The sequence below is a fragment of the Lagenorhynchus albirostris genome, chromosome 12 (genome assembly GCF_949774975.1).
Source record: "Lagenorhynchus albirostris chromosome 12, mLagAlb1.1, whole genome shotgun sequence".
NCBI classification, from domain to species: Eukaryota; Metazoa; Chordata; class Mammalia; order Artiodactyla; family Delphinidae; genus Lagenorhynchus; species Lagenorhynchus albirostris.
In genome coordinates, this window is record NC_083106.1 from 81,417,672 (window position 1) to 81,432,759 (window position 15,088).

Here is a 15,088-nt window from a genome sequence, read left to right on the forward strand (position 1 = left end):
TCATGTTGTTCTGCACAGAAGCACAGAGTCTTTCATTAGCAACCAGACAAGGATAACGGGCACATTGTAGGTGCTCAGTAAATGAAATTCAACCTTTTTAAAAAAGAGATGCACATTTTTGTCGATCGAAGGAATTGCTTCATGAATAATTCCATCACTTTCATTTTTTCAGCCGCTTTCTCTGTCTGTCTAGGTTTTCTCATTGTGCCCGTCTCCCTCTTCTGTTTCCTATAGAATGCGGTTTCTTTTCTAAAAACACTGTATTTTTAAAAACATATTTTGCATTTCTGTACTCATGTTTCCTTAAGTAACATTCTGTGTGTACTCTTCTGTTATTAAAAAATAAACCCCATTTATTTTGAAGTTGCTGATACACAGGCTTTTGCTTTTTCTGGGTTTAAATCACTTCCTAAAATACGTGACCCTCACTTTGAAACCAATTACTGTTCTTGATATGCTCTTTATTTGAGGTATTTTGCTACTTGGTAGTTTTCAAAATTTCTCATTTCCTCTGATTTTTGTCAAATTGCTTTCATTAAAAAGAAAAAAGCTCTTCCGGTGAATTCAGACCTGCGGAGTGGTTACCTAGTAACAGCAGTCTGGGTCTGAGCTGGTGCTGAACAGCAATAAGAGAGAGAGAGAGAGAGAGAGAGAGAGAGAGAGAGAGAGAGAGAGAGAAAGGGAGAGAGACGGGCAGCGTCCAAGCCATTTCTATAACCGAAGGCTGGCTCTCCTTCCACCAGGCAACGTGAGTGACGACTTCAAGGGCTTTTTCAGGTCTCCCAAACCTCTTCTTCACTGGTGGAAGGAGAACGCCTTCTGCTCTATTCTAGTTTTAGGGATCAGAGATTTTCAAGGCTCTGTGGTGCCTCTGCTTCTTTCTTTGATTCTACCCACGTCTGAACCTTCTAGCAAAGGTTTTCTAATTTTTACTTCTTACTGAAGACACCGTCCACCTGGTTTTCTTGGCCTGACATTTACCCAATACCCTTTTGACTGTTTTCCATTTCTTTTATCATCTCCTCCTTGCAAGCCTGTTTGTCAGGAGATGGCTTGTTCGCTTCAGGTGCCCATCTGTCTTCTCGTTCCCCTGGTAGATGAGAAGAAGTTTTAAACAGGGGAGTGTGTCTTGTCATGCAGCATATGTAGAGAGCACTGAAAACCCCATATTTTTGTTTTCAAATCACATTTTCATTCTTATAATGAAAATAGGGAGGCGATATGTGCAATAGATAACAAAGACAGAGATAGTTTCACGATGATTAGATTTATAAAACTGTAGTTTTTAGCCATCATCACTCAGCAGGGTAAATCTCTTGTGGAGAAAATAGATCCATTACTTTACACATACTGAACCTACCATCTATCCAGGATGGAAGAGGGGATGCTTAAATCCTTATTACAATTCGTTCCTCTGAATCACACGGCTGGACTCCTGATTCTAGGTCTGGGTGGGGATCTTGAGTCCCAGAAATCCCTCCCACTGGTGTGGGGGCTGTGGAGCCCACAGCAGCTACTATTTGGGTGGCCCCTTCGTCTTCACCATCAATGAATTCCTGTAGGGATCCTGAGAACCCTGGAGTGTGATGACCAAACCTTTTCCAGTAGGCTTGCCAAGTTCTCTAAACAGGTAGCTCATATCAGCAATCAGGAATGGACGCAGTGTTTGTTAACTTAAAATATTCAGGGTGGTATCAAAGATTGGGTGTAGGTACTTTTGGTGGGATGAGAGAATGTAAACCAGTGTTTTAACATCTGAGGTTTCTGATTAAATACTCCTCGGGTTCACTGATGAATAGAGTATATATTACAAAACACAAAACCTCCTTTTTATCTGGCTATTGAAGTTCTTTAGAAAGACTGGTGTGCCCTTTAGCATACATGGCTGATCTCAAGTTCATTTCTTTGTCTCGTTTATTTCCAGGGCGCTCGGGGCTTAGATGGAGAACCCGGACCACAAGGTCTCCCTGGTGCACCTGTGAGTAGTTTTCCTTTCATGGGATCCACTGATAGATTTTTTCGCAATGATCAATGATGGATTTTTTTGCTATATGTATGTGTGTGTGTGCAAGTGTCTTTACGTGTGAATAAGGTGGAAAAATGGGCAATAGTTTCTGTATTTATTTAAAATTTTAAAATTAAGACAAGCATCTCTTTTTTGTACAGAGAAATGTTCTTCTGACTTGTTATGGGTTTTGTTTTTCTCATAAGTACAGTCAACTTGTTAAGTGTTTAGGCTTTTGCTGCATTTTCCTTTGGTTGCTAGGAGGCATAGAGTCACAGAAACTCTCTCACTTGAAGTTCTTGGGTAGTTCTGTCATTTTTCTCTCCTGTGATTTCTGATCTCATTATCTGATCTTCTGACGGCCGTGTGCACACGTGTCCTTATTGTGGACGGCCTCACACCTGTTTTGGAAGTAAATAAACCAAAGAGCTGTTCATTAATATCTCTCACACCACATTGAAAAGAAGAAAAGGTATAGTAAAGTAGAATTTCCAACTATCGAGGTCCAGTGGGAAGGACAGAATGTAACGGAAGGATAACATTTTAAGATCAACCTCCAGAACGTGTGGTGGAGGTAGTGCACCGAGCGGGCCTGAGAGGAAGGAGGGCCTGCAAAGCCGTGCTGGGGGGGAGGCGGGGCACAGGCGGGAAGAAGCCCTGTCGGGGTGATGGGGGTGTGTGCTGCCTTAGGGCCGGCACGGCCTGGGTGCAGAGCTCCTTTTGAGAGGATGAACTTCAATAGATAAGGTCGAAGCACATGATGGAGAGTGTGTGATGCCAATCTGGGCGATCCGAAGTGATCCAGTAGGAACAGGAAGCCATTTGAGGTTTCAGAGCAGTTAAGCAATTCAACAAAAGCTATATTTTAGGAAGACACCTCTTCTCGTCTATTACCGCCTGTACCGTATATCAACATTAGTTGGGTAATTGTGACAGAAATCATTATTATTGACTGGGGGAGTAAGTAATATGGAGAAAAGGTTGGCAACTCGTCCAAACCTCAACCCACCACGATAGTCAATGAGGCTAGAGGATGTGTAGATATAGTTACGGATGTCAAGGTTACCTGCAGTGCGGACCTTAATTTTATTAGACTTATTCATCCAAAGAGCACAGAGCATTATGCCTTTACAATGAAATCAATAGGCATGTACGTCTCAATTATCTTTATGGTAATATCAATTTTGAGGACCGTATAATTTTTATAAAAAGATTTCTTGAGGCATCCATGATAGAGCAAAGCCATTGGGATGAAAGGGCAATAGTAAGGTAACGTAGATGGTGTTTTATAATTTCGAAAGTCTATCAAAAAGTTACTTTTGTTTACTTAAACGCAATTTTATTTTCATACAGGGTGATCAAGGGCGGCGAGGACCTCTAGGAGAAACAGGTCCCAAGGGAGACAGAGTGAGTTCGAATTCGCGTTCATCACCGCGAGCATGCAGGTTGTGCTGGTCTCTTTGATGTGACCTAAGTACACGTGGTAATTGATTGTGTCTTGTCTGTCTTCTCCCTTCTACCCTGCAGGGGGCTCAAGGTTCTCGAGGAATTCCTGGTCTCCCTGGGCCCAAGGGCGACACGGTACGTGAGCTGTAGTCATCAAGCCCATTTTTCAAAGTGCTTATTTTAATAAAACTTTAGAAAGTGATGAAGGGAAGAAGAATGTGTTTCTAAGAGACACTGTGTTTCTTTGTGCGTCTTTAGGGCTTGCCAGGTGTGGACGGCCGGGACGGGATACCTGGAATGCCGGGAACAAAGGTAGCTGTGTGGTTTAGTCTAAAGGTGGTGGAGTCATCCCTGCCCGGGGGCCAGCCAAGCACAGGGTTTCCATTACTACGTCACTGGGACTTTTATGGAGCTGGTTTTGGCTTTTTTCCTCCTTCTAATTTTTTAATCAAGTGTCAGTTCAAGATACTTATTAGAAGTCAGAAAGAGAAAGACAAATACCATATGATGTCAATTACAAGTGGAATCTGAAACATGGCACAGATGAACCTGTCTGCAAAACACAAAACAGACTCACAGACATAGAGAACAGACTTGTGGTTGCCAAGGGGGAGGAGTCTGGGGAGGGACAGACTGGGAGGTTGGGATCAGCAAATGCAAACTATTATATATAGGATGGATAAACAACAAGGTCCTACTGTACAGCACAAGGAACTATATCCAGTGTCCTGAGATAAACCATAATGGAAAAGAATAATGAAAAGAAGGTATCTGTGTGTATAGCTGAGTCACTTTTCTGTACAGCAGAAATTAACACCACATTCTAAATCAACCACACTTCAATAAAAAAAAATTATTAGAATAGAATGTTTGTTTGCTTGGTTTCAGAAAGTCAGTAAAATTGCCCCATTGATGAAAGTAGGCAGAAGGAAATTATGTATTTTGATTGCATTTCTGTCCTAAGTCCTATCCCATCTCCCCGCCCCGAACTGGGTCATGCTATAAAAGTGCAAGTAAGGTCAGCTGTGCGGATACTCCTTTTACTTAGAAGGTCTTGGTCTTTCCTTTTCTTAAAAGAAGGACAGCAGTTCATACAGATTCAACAAAAATTTTTTTCAGGGTGAACTAGGGAAACCTGGACCTCCTGGGGAAGCAGGGTTGCAGGGGTTACCTGTAAGTATTTGAGTATTTAAATGTTGATTGGTTTATATACATATTTTGAAGATATGCACTTGGGGGAGAAACATGTTTTGTATGTAATTTGATAAGTTCTGGAGAAGAAATGATGCTTTCATTTTATATCTTTACAGTTTTACATTGACATTTCTGTACTTTTTCTCTGAATAACTAGTTATTTCTCTGGTAACCACCCTGAGCTTTAACTTTATATTTTGCATCCCTCCTCTCTCTAGAGTTCACTAAACCTTCCTTATATCGTTTCACTAACCCTGAGCTGTGGTCCAGGCTTTATACTTCCTCCTACTTTTAACCAGTTCTGAAGCTCTTGTACCAGGGTTGAGCCATAAGAGGTTGAGAGGATGTTCAGGGAACGATGTGAGATAATAAGATTTCATTGTTTGATCGTGTGCTATTTTGAATTATTCAAATTGGTGTTTTCCTGCATTAATGTGGCTGGAAGTTCACGTGGGTTATACCACGTGTATTCTTGGCCCTTTGGAGGCAAGTATTTCAAGTTAAAAGGGATACTTGGTAATGATGAGGGCTGCCCTCGGTTTCTTATGATATCTGACACCTTAAAATAATCAGAGAAATCAGGCCTCCCAGTGGCACCAAATCTCAGACCCAGCATTCTCCTGCCATTCTCTTTTTCTACTTAAGGCTTAGAGTTTTTGATAGGTCCTTGCTTTGTATTCCACACATGAAATCATGCCAGGAAGAGCTCCTGTTGATCTGAAAATAGGATTCTAATTTGGAAGTTCATCCTTGAAAAGTAACTTTAGTTTAGAGCTAGAACTTGCTGTAAGGGTATTCAGACATAACAAGCCAGTTACAGTTAAGTTGCCTTCTCCACTGTGGGTAGGTCTATAACTGTTCAAACTGGGGAACTAGGAAGAATCTCCCTCTAAAACTTTGAGGTTGTCACGACGCCCCCAGCCCCTCGGCAGTATGCAGTGGGCTTGGCATCTCACGGATTCTCAGAGGAGGTGATTAAACCTAAGTTCTCTGTGCATGCTTTCAGGGTATACCTGGAATTCCTGGCGCAAAGGGTGTTGCCGGTGAAAAGGTAAAAACTTTGTAATTAATATTTTTCTCTATTTCTTTATTCTTTTACTAATATTTTTTATGTATCATTTTATATATTTCCAACCTGCCTTTTATTTTATGTTTGACCTTAAGGAGAAATCAAAAAGGCCTTAAGGCTTCAGAAGCTAATCTCTTTCCCAGTTGCAGAAATAGTACTTTGACAAAGCGTTGCTGATCAGACTACCTTCTTGAAAGAGTCATCCTCTGCCAGTGTAAAACAGAGAAAGTTTGGTTGCTCTTTACGATTTACTAGGAGGACGATATTAAGCCATAGAAAATGTCAGTGCATGTTATTAAGATGATTTATCTTAAGCTAAAAGATATTAAGCATTTTGTTCACATAATGATCAGTTTTAAGTGCTTATATTCGAGCACTTAAGAACAACAGTTGAAAGAAAAAGTTAAAGGGATAAAATATAGCGTTACTTTAAATAAAATAGATAAACTGTGAATAACGTAGAAACTGATTACTGTTAGATTACACGGCTCCAGGCCTCCGATCGTAGTGGCTCATGGAGTCTTGAGCAGAGATGTGTCCTAGTAAGCAGACCATGAGCCGCTGATGGTGGGGTGGGGTCCCAGACACCTGCTTTCCCTGGAGCTTCCTGGCGCATCCCTTATTTCCTCATGTTGGCACGATCTTTTACAATTTTAATGGTGTCAACGTCAGGTATCAATAAAAAGGCTCCAAGAACTGTATTAGAGGTGGAAATGATGAAGAAAGACATATACAATTCATATTGTAAAGAAAGAAAAATCCTCTCTTCTTGTCTGTCTAAAGACCTTCATTTTTGGACATCTGACCTTCGCTTTTAAACATTTTTGACATCTATATTATGCCTCTGGAAGTGACAAAACAGTATCCTAACCTAATTCTAAAGAACTTGGATGTACCCACCAAGAAAGAGAGTTTACATCTCAATGTAAAATCAGGAAAGTGACGCTATTTAAGTGTAAGAAATACCCAGCCTGGGTAAGACAAGTTGATCATTATGCTTATTTACTGCCTGAATTACTCTAAATGTTGTATTTTACCTTCAGGGTAACACAGGTGCTCCAGGGAAGCCCGGTCAACTGGGGAATTCAGGCAAACCGGTAAGTTGCCATAGGTTACCTTTTCATACCTTGTAACCTGTTATAATCACTAAGCAAAGGATTAGGGAGTTTAACTTCTTCTTTACCTGCCTTCCTTATAACAGGGCCGCCAGGGGCCACCAGGAGAGGTGGGACCCCGAGGACCTCGGGGCCTCCCTGTGAGTATTCCTTTTCTGTGGACCCCTCCCAAAGTGCCTTCCCCAGGCTTTGCTGGGTCTTCCTTCCCGCCTCTCCCTCCCTCCCTCCCTCCCTCCCTTCCTTCCTTCCTTTATTCATTCATCCATTAACTCATCCAGGAATGCCTTCTGACGTTTTAACATGTGATAATCCAGGTAAACAATGGAACAGGAATGCTACCTAGATATACAATATGCTTTTTTTCCCCTAGAAAGTAGAAACAAAAATGAAGTATTTAAAAAAAAAAAACATGCTGGCCCTTTCTGCTCTCATCCCATGATGTAGGAAATATTTTAGTGTGATTAAAAGAAACAACCTTATTGAGGTATAATTCACATACTATATAATGCACCCATTTAAAGTATACAATCCACTGAGTTTTAGTGCATTTGCAGAATTGTGCAATCGCCACCACAGTCCACTTTAAAACATTTTCATCACCTCGAAAAGAAACTCTAGATACACTTGCAATTCAACATTTCCCCGCCCCCACCCACCCACCCACCCACCCAGTCCTCTCAAACCTAGGAAACCACTCATCCACTTTCTATAGATTTGCCCATTCTGGAAATTTCATATAAATGGAATCATGCAGTATGTGGGGTTTTTAATGATTGGCTTCTCTCACTTAGCATAATGTTTCAAGGTTCTTCTATGCTGTACCATGTATCAGTACTTCATTCCTTTTTATTGCCAAATAGTATTCAATTGTATGGATGTACCACGTTTTATTCATCCATTCATGCATCGATGGGCATGGGGGCTGTTTCCACTTTTTGGCCATTATGATTAATGCTGCTGTGGACGTTTTTCTACAAGTTTTTGTGTTGACTTGTTTCATTTCACTTGAGTACATACCTACGAGGGGATTGTGTGATAACTCTATTTTAATCTTTTGAGAACCTGCCAGACTTCTTTTAGTGTGAATTTATAAATGTGTCTATTTTGCAGCAAATATAGCTATGTATATTTTCTCACTAGATACACTTTAACCCTTAGAGAGAAACTGATTTGGAAATGAAACATGATGCACTCAAACTTAACTTTAAAAAAATTCTCCCTGGTCTTGATTTTAAGTTCTTATCTTCAAAGCCTGCTGGGTAACACAAAGAACTCCAAGTGAGAACACAGAAACGTTCCCAAATATCATTGTTACTTTTTAAAGAGCGTCTCTTGACTATGTTGAGTGAGGATTTTCACGCTTCGGAAAAGTGAAATATCCCAGGTGTCTCGCGATATGAGAGTGGAGTGTGGAGTTTTCCCACTTCTCACCGCTGTCCGTCAGCTGACCTGTACCAGGCGGTGTCCAATACTTTCCCTCGACTGACTGTCAGAGCAGTGAGGTCATAGCTGGATCCTATTTCTGAAGCAACAGAAAGACTGATCGGTGTGGAGGAAGGGCGCTGGAGCTTTGAGAAAATTGCCTATTTCATCTCGTACTCATGTTATAGAGCAGAAAGCAGTACAGTTGTAGGTCCCCCTGCTGACGGCAGGACCAGGCACAGAGCACAAGCCGTACGGGTGCAGTGGGCTCGGCCCATCCCCAGCTCAGGACTCGAGGCCGGCCTTCGGCAGCGATGGCGTGCGGTGTTGACTTCGCTCACGGGAGGGTGGCGGATCCGAGGAAGTTATGCCTGCGCAGGGTTTGGGGCCTGATTCCGGTTTTGCTTGTTAGTTTCTGCAAGCGTCCGCGTTCTTCCCACTGTTGCCGTCACCGAGGCTCAAAGCCTTGGTGCTTCTTCTCCATCACGTTCCTGCCCCCAGGTGGACCTGCTCATCCTACCACGTCCTCTCTAAAGCCTCCTGTCTGACTCTTCTTTCTGAACCCACGTCCAGCCCCTGGCTCAGGTGGTTCACTGCTGCTTGCTGGTTGCAGTCATTTCCTGATTTGCCTTCCCTGCTCCCATCTTTCCTTCTGCTGCGGCTCGCAGCAGGGTACTCTCAGTATTCTGGCTGGGATAGCTCTCCGTTCTCCAGGACTCTTGCACACCGCAGGGTGTCCTGCATCTAGAACTCCAGCAGTGTCCCCGCAGTCCTGGTGACAAACGTAAATGCCTGGGGAACGGTAGGGCTCCAAGTCTGCACGTGCCTCCATACTGGTCTTTGCAAAGTACAGCATCCAGCATCATTTCTCGTCTTCATTTAAAAATTTTCAGTGGATTTCCACTGACAATAAAGGAAAACCTGAAATCCTAAACTGTCTGTTTATCCCCTAGTTTTACTTCCCATTTCTGCCTTGCTAAGAGCCTGTGTTCCAGCCAAGCTAGACTTCATGCTAATTCCCAAACACTCTCTGCACTTCTCAGGCTGCCTGTTTTCTTTGTGATGCCCTGCAGCTGAGATGGCTTTTTCCTCTATTTCTGACTGGACATCCCATGTGCCCTCCTAGATACAATTGAGGTGTTAATTCTGCAATGGAACCATCTCTGATGACGCCCTACCCCCCAGATAGAAGTGATCTCTCCTTATTCTGAACCTGTAACCCTTGGTCCCTTTTTGCCCTGTGGTGTGGAAACTGCAGGAAGTCAGGAACACGTCTGATCCACATTTGTGTTCCCTACATCTCTTTCCTCGGGGCCTGCCGTAAGGTCGTGCTCAATAAATATTCCTTGAAATGCATTGGATGGGAGGTACAGTAAATCTTGCTATGCTGCCTCTGTTCATAATTGACTTTTCACCTACTATAAATTTTTCAGAAGAGTATCACGTGTGGTTATAAATATTATAGTTCTGGATCAGAATTTTTACACCAAATGTACTTACTGAAAGATACATTTGTTCTTTCATTTTCCATCATTAAATTCATTTTCTTGGTAAATTCACACATTGTCACCTATTCCCCACAAGTTTGATCAGTTCTTCCTGCAAATCTTAAATTGAGAAGCTGAGTAGAAGGAATGAAACCTATTTCTAATGTGTCCTGTGAAAGAATCAAGGTTAACCGTAGTCTGTCTTTGAAATTAAATTCTCCCCTTTCCTCACCATTGTTCCATCAACTTTCGCCAACGCCACGGCAAAAAATATTGGAGTTTTGGCATCTCTAGGGATTACGTATGAGCACGTATCTTTACCACTTGGCTTGTGCTTCCGGCTTTCTCTGTCACATTCCCCTGTGTTTACACATGCGTCTGGGTGACTCCTGGTTTAGAGCCAGCAGGTGGCTGGGGCCTCTGATTTGGTCCTACGTGTAGTCGCTCCAGTCCGGCTTCCTCTTCCAGGCTTCCCAGAACTTGCCAGGGCTTTTGTTGAGTGGGTTGTGTTTGCTCTGCTCTCGTGATTTCGACTGGGATGAGTGCCACACCGATCTACCCCCAATTTTCTGAAGACTCTACACTCGTGGAATGTGGAAGTCTGTCTCCTCTCTCTTGAAGCCTTCTAACCTGACCCCATCACCAGCAGCTTCAGCACAGAGGTCCCACATGCTGTGCAGTTGAGTGACCTAAGCTACCTTCCTACCCCATCAGACCCTGGAATATTCTCCCAGTCAACACTTCGTGAAGCAGCTGTGATGGTTATAGTGTAAAGAGATTGTCATCTGCTTCTGTGTGAGGGAATATTTAAACCTACACTGGAGAGAAATACAAAGTACACAATGTTGTAAAATTGAATGAATCTTAAAAAATATTTCTGTGGCAAGCCTAAAAATCATCCCTGTAGTAGGACTAATATGATCTGCCAATGTTAATATGAAAATGGGTTTGTAAAAGCAGCAATCTTTAGCAATCATAACTCATCTTCTGGGTTGAACATCCTTTTTGCCAGAAAGAGGAATTTAGTGTATACTAGACTGAGTAGAGTGATTTATAATCTCCCAGTTCTGAAACTGGCAAGGTACTAAGGATAATGTTTGTTCTTCAGCTAGTTAGCACTTGGGGTTATCAGGCAAATACAACAACCACCACAATCTAGAGCACAGTGGAGTGAAGTCCATTTTTTTGGTAAAATAATTATGACAACCCAAGTATGATAAAATGCATTTTTCGGTGGTATTTTAGAAGTCTAATAGTTCCATTTTGAAAGGGAGACTTCCATATTGAAGTATTTGTATTTATTAAAATGAGTTTTACAAAATAGCTGCTAGGATTTCTTTATAAAAAAGGCGCCTTCTTAGTGATCTGACAGAAACTCGAGAAATGAGGACTAAAGACTTGTTTTTTCCAAGCATAACTCACGCTTTTAAAGAAATTTGGAAGATTTGAAGTGAAAAGAACATTTAATGGAACATTTGATTGAAAACCATCATTTTGACTGATGTCTTTATTCCTTGGATAAACATAACAACTAGCACATCTGCAGTGCTTACTATGAGCTGGACGTTGTTCTAAGTACTTCATGTATCTATTCAATCTTCCCCAAAGCCCATTTTACAGATGAGGAGACGGAGGCACACAGGGGTTGAGTTGCCTGCCTGGAGTCAGCTGGTGCCTGGCGGAGCCAAACTTCAGACCTGGCCTTGGGGCTTAGTGTCCAGGTCCCCATCTCCACCCTCTAATGCCTCCAACGTCAAGGTTCTGCTGCATGTTTTTTTTTTTTTTTTTTTTTTTTTTTTTTGCGGTACGCGGGCCTCTCACTGTTGTGGCCTCTCCCGTTGCGGAGCACAGGCTCCGGACGTGCAGTTTCAGTGGCCATGGCTCACGGGCTTAGCCGCTCCGCTGCATGTGGGATCTTCCCAGACTGGGGCACGAACCCGCGTCCCCTGCATCGGCAGGCGGACTCTTAACCACTGCGCCACCAGGGAAGCCCCGCTGCATGTTTTAATTTGAAGTTAGCCTTGCAAATTCTAACGGCACAAAACACATTTAGCAAATTTTAGTATTTATGGAGCTTTCGCAGTGAGCATTTAACAAGAATCTAAGTCAAGCTGGTGAAGACAAACGAACAGAACACAAGCCCCAGTAATTTCCTGGGTCTTACCCCAGACGTACAGAATCAGGACCTGGGGGAGAGGGGTGGAATGCGGAGGGGAGAGGGGAGGTGGGGTGGTGAAGACACCAGTGAAATATACTTCTAAAACCTCCTCAGGGGATTCTGATGCACAGCCAGGGTTCGGAATCATTGGTAGAGGGTCTGCATCTTTTTTTTTCTTTAAGCCTTGATTGGCTTCTTAGATAGAGACGAATTGGAAGATGTGTCTTAACATGTTGGAGATAAATATGGTGGCACAGAGCACCCAAGAGAAAAATAGAGCATTTTCTTATGGTCTTCGCATTTTCAGTGGTAGGATGTTGCCTTTTTATCTGGTTCCTTCCAATTCTCTTGTTAAAACCCATAACTTCTGTCAGCCATGGGATAGAAGAGCCATTTCCCCACCAGCCTCCCTGGCCCACATCTGAGAATGTGGTTTCACCATAGCTGTTGAAACAGAAGAGATTTATCATTTTTTTAGCACTCTTGTTGTTACCAGGTTAGGGTGAATTGCTCCCTGCAGGATGTATTTAGTTTAACCTGTGTTTTTTTTTAGAGATTACTATTTATATCTCAATTTCTCATGTTCATCTTAGTTACAGGTGAAATTAAAGAACTCAGAGGAAGAATATGCATGTTTTTAGAACACATAGAAATCATAAGAATGGCCATGAGAAAATCTTGCCCTTTCTTTTTTGGTAGCTGTTTGGTCCTTGTGAAAATAAACATTACCTTTTCGCACAGTGGGATGATTTCTATAGAAATACCTAAGTTCAGAATAGCCAAGGATTTATAAGCTAGACGTGAAATGAAAATGAGGACCCACACGCTGTCTATTTGTTCAGGGACAGAAAAGTGAATGCCCGTAATTTCACCCATCCCTCCCCTGGTCCTACATGTGTTGCCCTGTCATGGCTATAGGTCAGCAGAGCAGGCTGTGTAGACTGGGTTCTGAGCCGTTGGTAGGTATTACCAAGGGCTGCCAGGGCTTGGAAAAGACTTCTGAACTGAATAATGAGAGCTCATGAAAGACAGAGAAAATAAGATTCCAGCAGAGAAAATCTTTGTCTTTGACTGAAAAGATAATTAATCTCTCCAAAAGTAAATGAAAGGTTATAGAGTCCTTTATTTTCATTTAGCCTTTTGGTTTATGGAAGAGGAAAAGAGTATATTAATCATCTTTGTTTTGGATAAGATGGCATAATGGTTCATTTATTTAGACATGAATACTTGAGGTTGTGTCGAGAACTTTGCTTTCCCTTTCTGACACGATTAATTATGTTTCCCACCAATGACTGTTAATCGTTCTGTGAATTAAAGTCATTTTAGCTCAATGACATTTAGGATCTCAATCAGGATGCAGTTCAGAAATAATTTGAAAATGCCAGCAGAGCAGATGTACTGAAGAAAATCTATCTTGAACTTGGAAGTACTGGGTCATATTAATGGAGTGAAACCCCATCTTTATGTGTAGAGACACATAGAAGAATCTATCGTAAGGGCTGGTTTTCACCTGACTTATCAATATATCCTTCTAACATCCGTCCACATGGGGCACTGCTTCTGGCTTCCAAGCTGCTCACAAGCGTTACGTACCAACGTATTATTCAAACTCATGCATTAGACAGAACATTTATATAAAAGTTTTTGAAAAGCATTTACGAGTGTTTTGTTTAAATCACCTGTAAGTCATGTGAAATTATAGCTAGAGACTTGTAATTTGGTATACAATTCTCAGTCCTCTAGAGCAACTGAAAATGCAGAAGGTTTATAGATCTTGACATTTTGTTCTTTTTATAGATGAATGAATAACATATGGGTCAGATCAGGATAATCTTATCAGAAGCACTTATAAATATTAAACATTAATATGAAGTTGTCATGTCATTTTAAAGAAAAACAAACTCAAAAGACTGCCTTCATTTTGTGTACACCATCCAGGAAATGTGATTATTTATCCAGCAACCTCAGTGTTCAGCTTAGTGGAACTTGAGTTAGAAATGAAACAAGCTTTTGTCAGACTGCATTAAAGTGTATGAAGTTCTCAGAGAAAGAAATTGAAGAGTTCGTGGTGTTTCCTTTTCTCAAAGGGCTTCCAGTTTCAAATAAATTGATATTGGCTCACAAAATGAAATGAGAGTGTTGCTTTTGGTGTATCTACGTTATAAATTGTACTTTCTAAAGTCTATTTAATCTTTTAAGACATGTTTAGAATGAGTAGAACAAAGACTTTTTCAGAAACTTTATACATTTCTACTGTTTATGTCTTTTTGAAGTTACAGTAGTAATTTGAAGGCGAACACCTCCGTCCTGTGTCTTTTTCACTCTTTCGAGGTTCAAGATCACTTGCCAGATGCTGCTTTAAAATGTACTGTAGACCTGAAATTTACTCTGTGTTTTACACATTTATGTGGAATTCAAAATTTGACTATACCTATACCTCAAGAACATGTAGTCTAAATGAGAGGATAAAGCATGTATGCAAATCACCATAATCTAATTTGGATGGTGAAGTAGATGCTGAAAATTCCTAATTGCCATTTCTTGTAGATGTATCAGGTATCATGTCCATCGAACAGTCTGTATTCACAACGAACAGCGTTAGGACTGTTAGAACTCGGGATGAACACTGACGAGGCTGCAGGCATTTAATATAAAGGTCTCTGCCTTCAGTTGAAGATGGGGAGAATACTTTGGTGACCTTTATATTTAAACAAAAACCTAGGTAGCATGTTACTTCATTGAAATAGTGATTAAACATTTGCAATTCAGCAGACTGTCTGGTTGACCATCATGTTTGTGTGTTTCTAGGGCAGTAGAGGTGAAGAAGGACCAGTAGGACCCCCTGGACTACCAGGTAAACTGGTAAGTAATAGTTCTGGTCCCGCAGTTTATTTGCTTCATACAAAGCACAATACGTTTTTTAAAAGAAGCAAGGAGAGAAAAATAATTTACAAAGGGTAATTGCATCATCCTTACTTGATTTCTATTCCTATGTGAATGTGTGAAAATGTAAATGAGGAATTTCAAATTAAATCTAGGAGACCCTTAAAGGGTATTTTAATCAGTGTGGCTTGTAGCATTTATTTGAAAACTGGGAGAGATACAAAGTGCTACATTTGGCTCCTGGTTGTTCTTGGACTTGGAGAGCAAGTGCGTGAATGCCGCCCTTTTACTTCTCCAGCCGTGCTTGTT

General features: G+C 41.5%; 1 protein-coding gene across 2 annotated transcripts in view; it reads left to right on the top strand.

The window, feature by feature from the left end:
* The window catches only part of COL9A1 (collagen type IX alpha 1 chain), an 83,767-nt gene that overhangs the window by 45,373 nt on the left and 23,306 nt on the right, over positions 1 to 15,088 (top strand). For both annotated transcript variants that reach the window (XM_060167890.1, XM_060167891.1), the window contains 9 exons: positions 1,925 to 1,978; positions 3,359 to 3,412; positions 3,533 to 3,586; positions 3,710 to 3,763; positions 4,571 to 4,624; positions 5,652 to 5,696; positions 6,758 to 6,811; positions 6,916 to 6,969; positions 14,705 to 14,758. In XM_060167890.1, the coding sequence (XP_060023873.1) occupies positions 1,925 to 1,978; positions 3,359 to 3,412; positions 3,533 to 3,586; positions 3,710 to 3,763; positions 4,571 to 4,624; positions 5,652 to 5,696; positions 6,758 to 6,811; positions 6,916 to 6,969; positions 14,705 to 14,758 (477 nt within the window). The remainder of the gene's footprint in view (positions 1 to 1,924; positions 1,979 to 3,358; positions 3,413 to 3,532; positions 3,587 to 3,709; positions 3,764 to 4,570; positions 4,625 to 5,651; positions 5,697 to 6,757; positions 6,812 to 6,915; positions 6,970 to 14,704; positions 14,759 to 15,088) is intronic.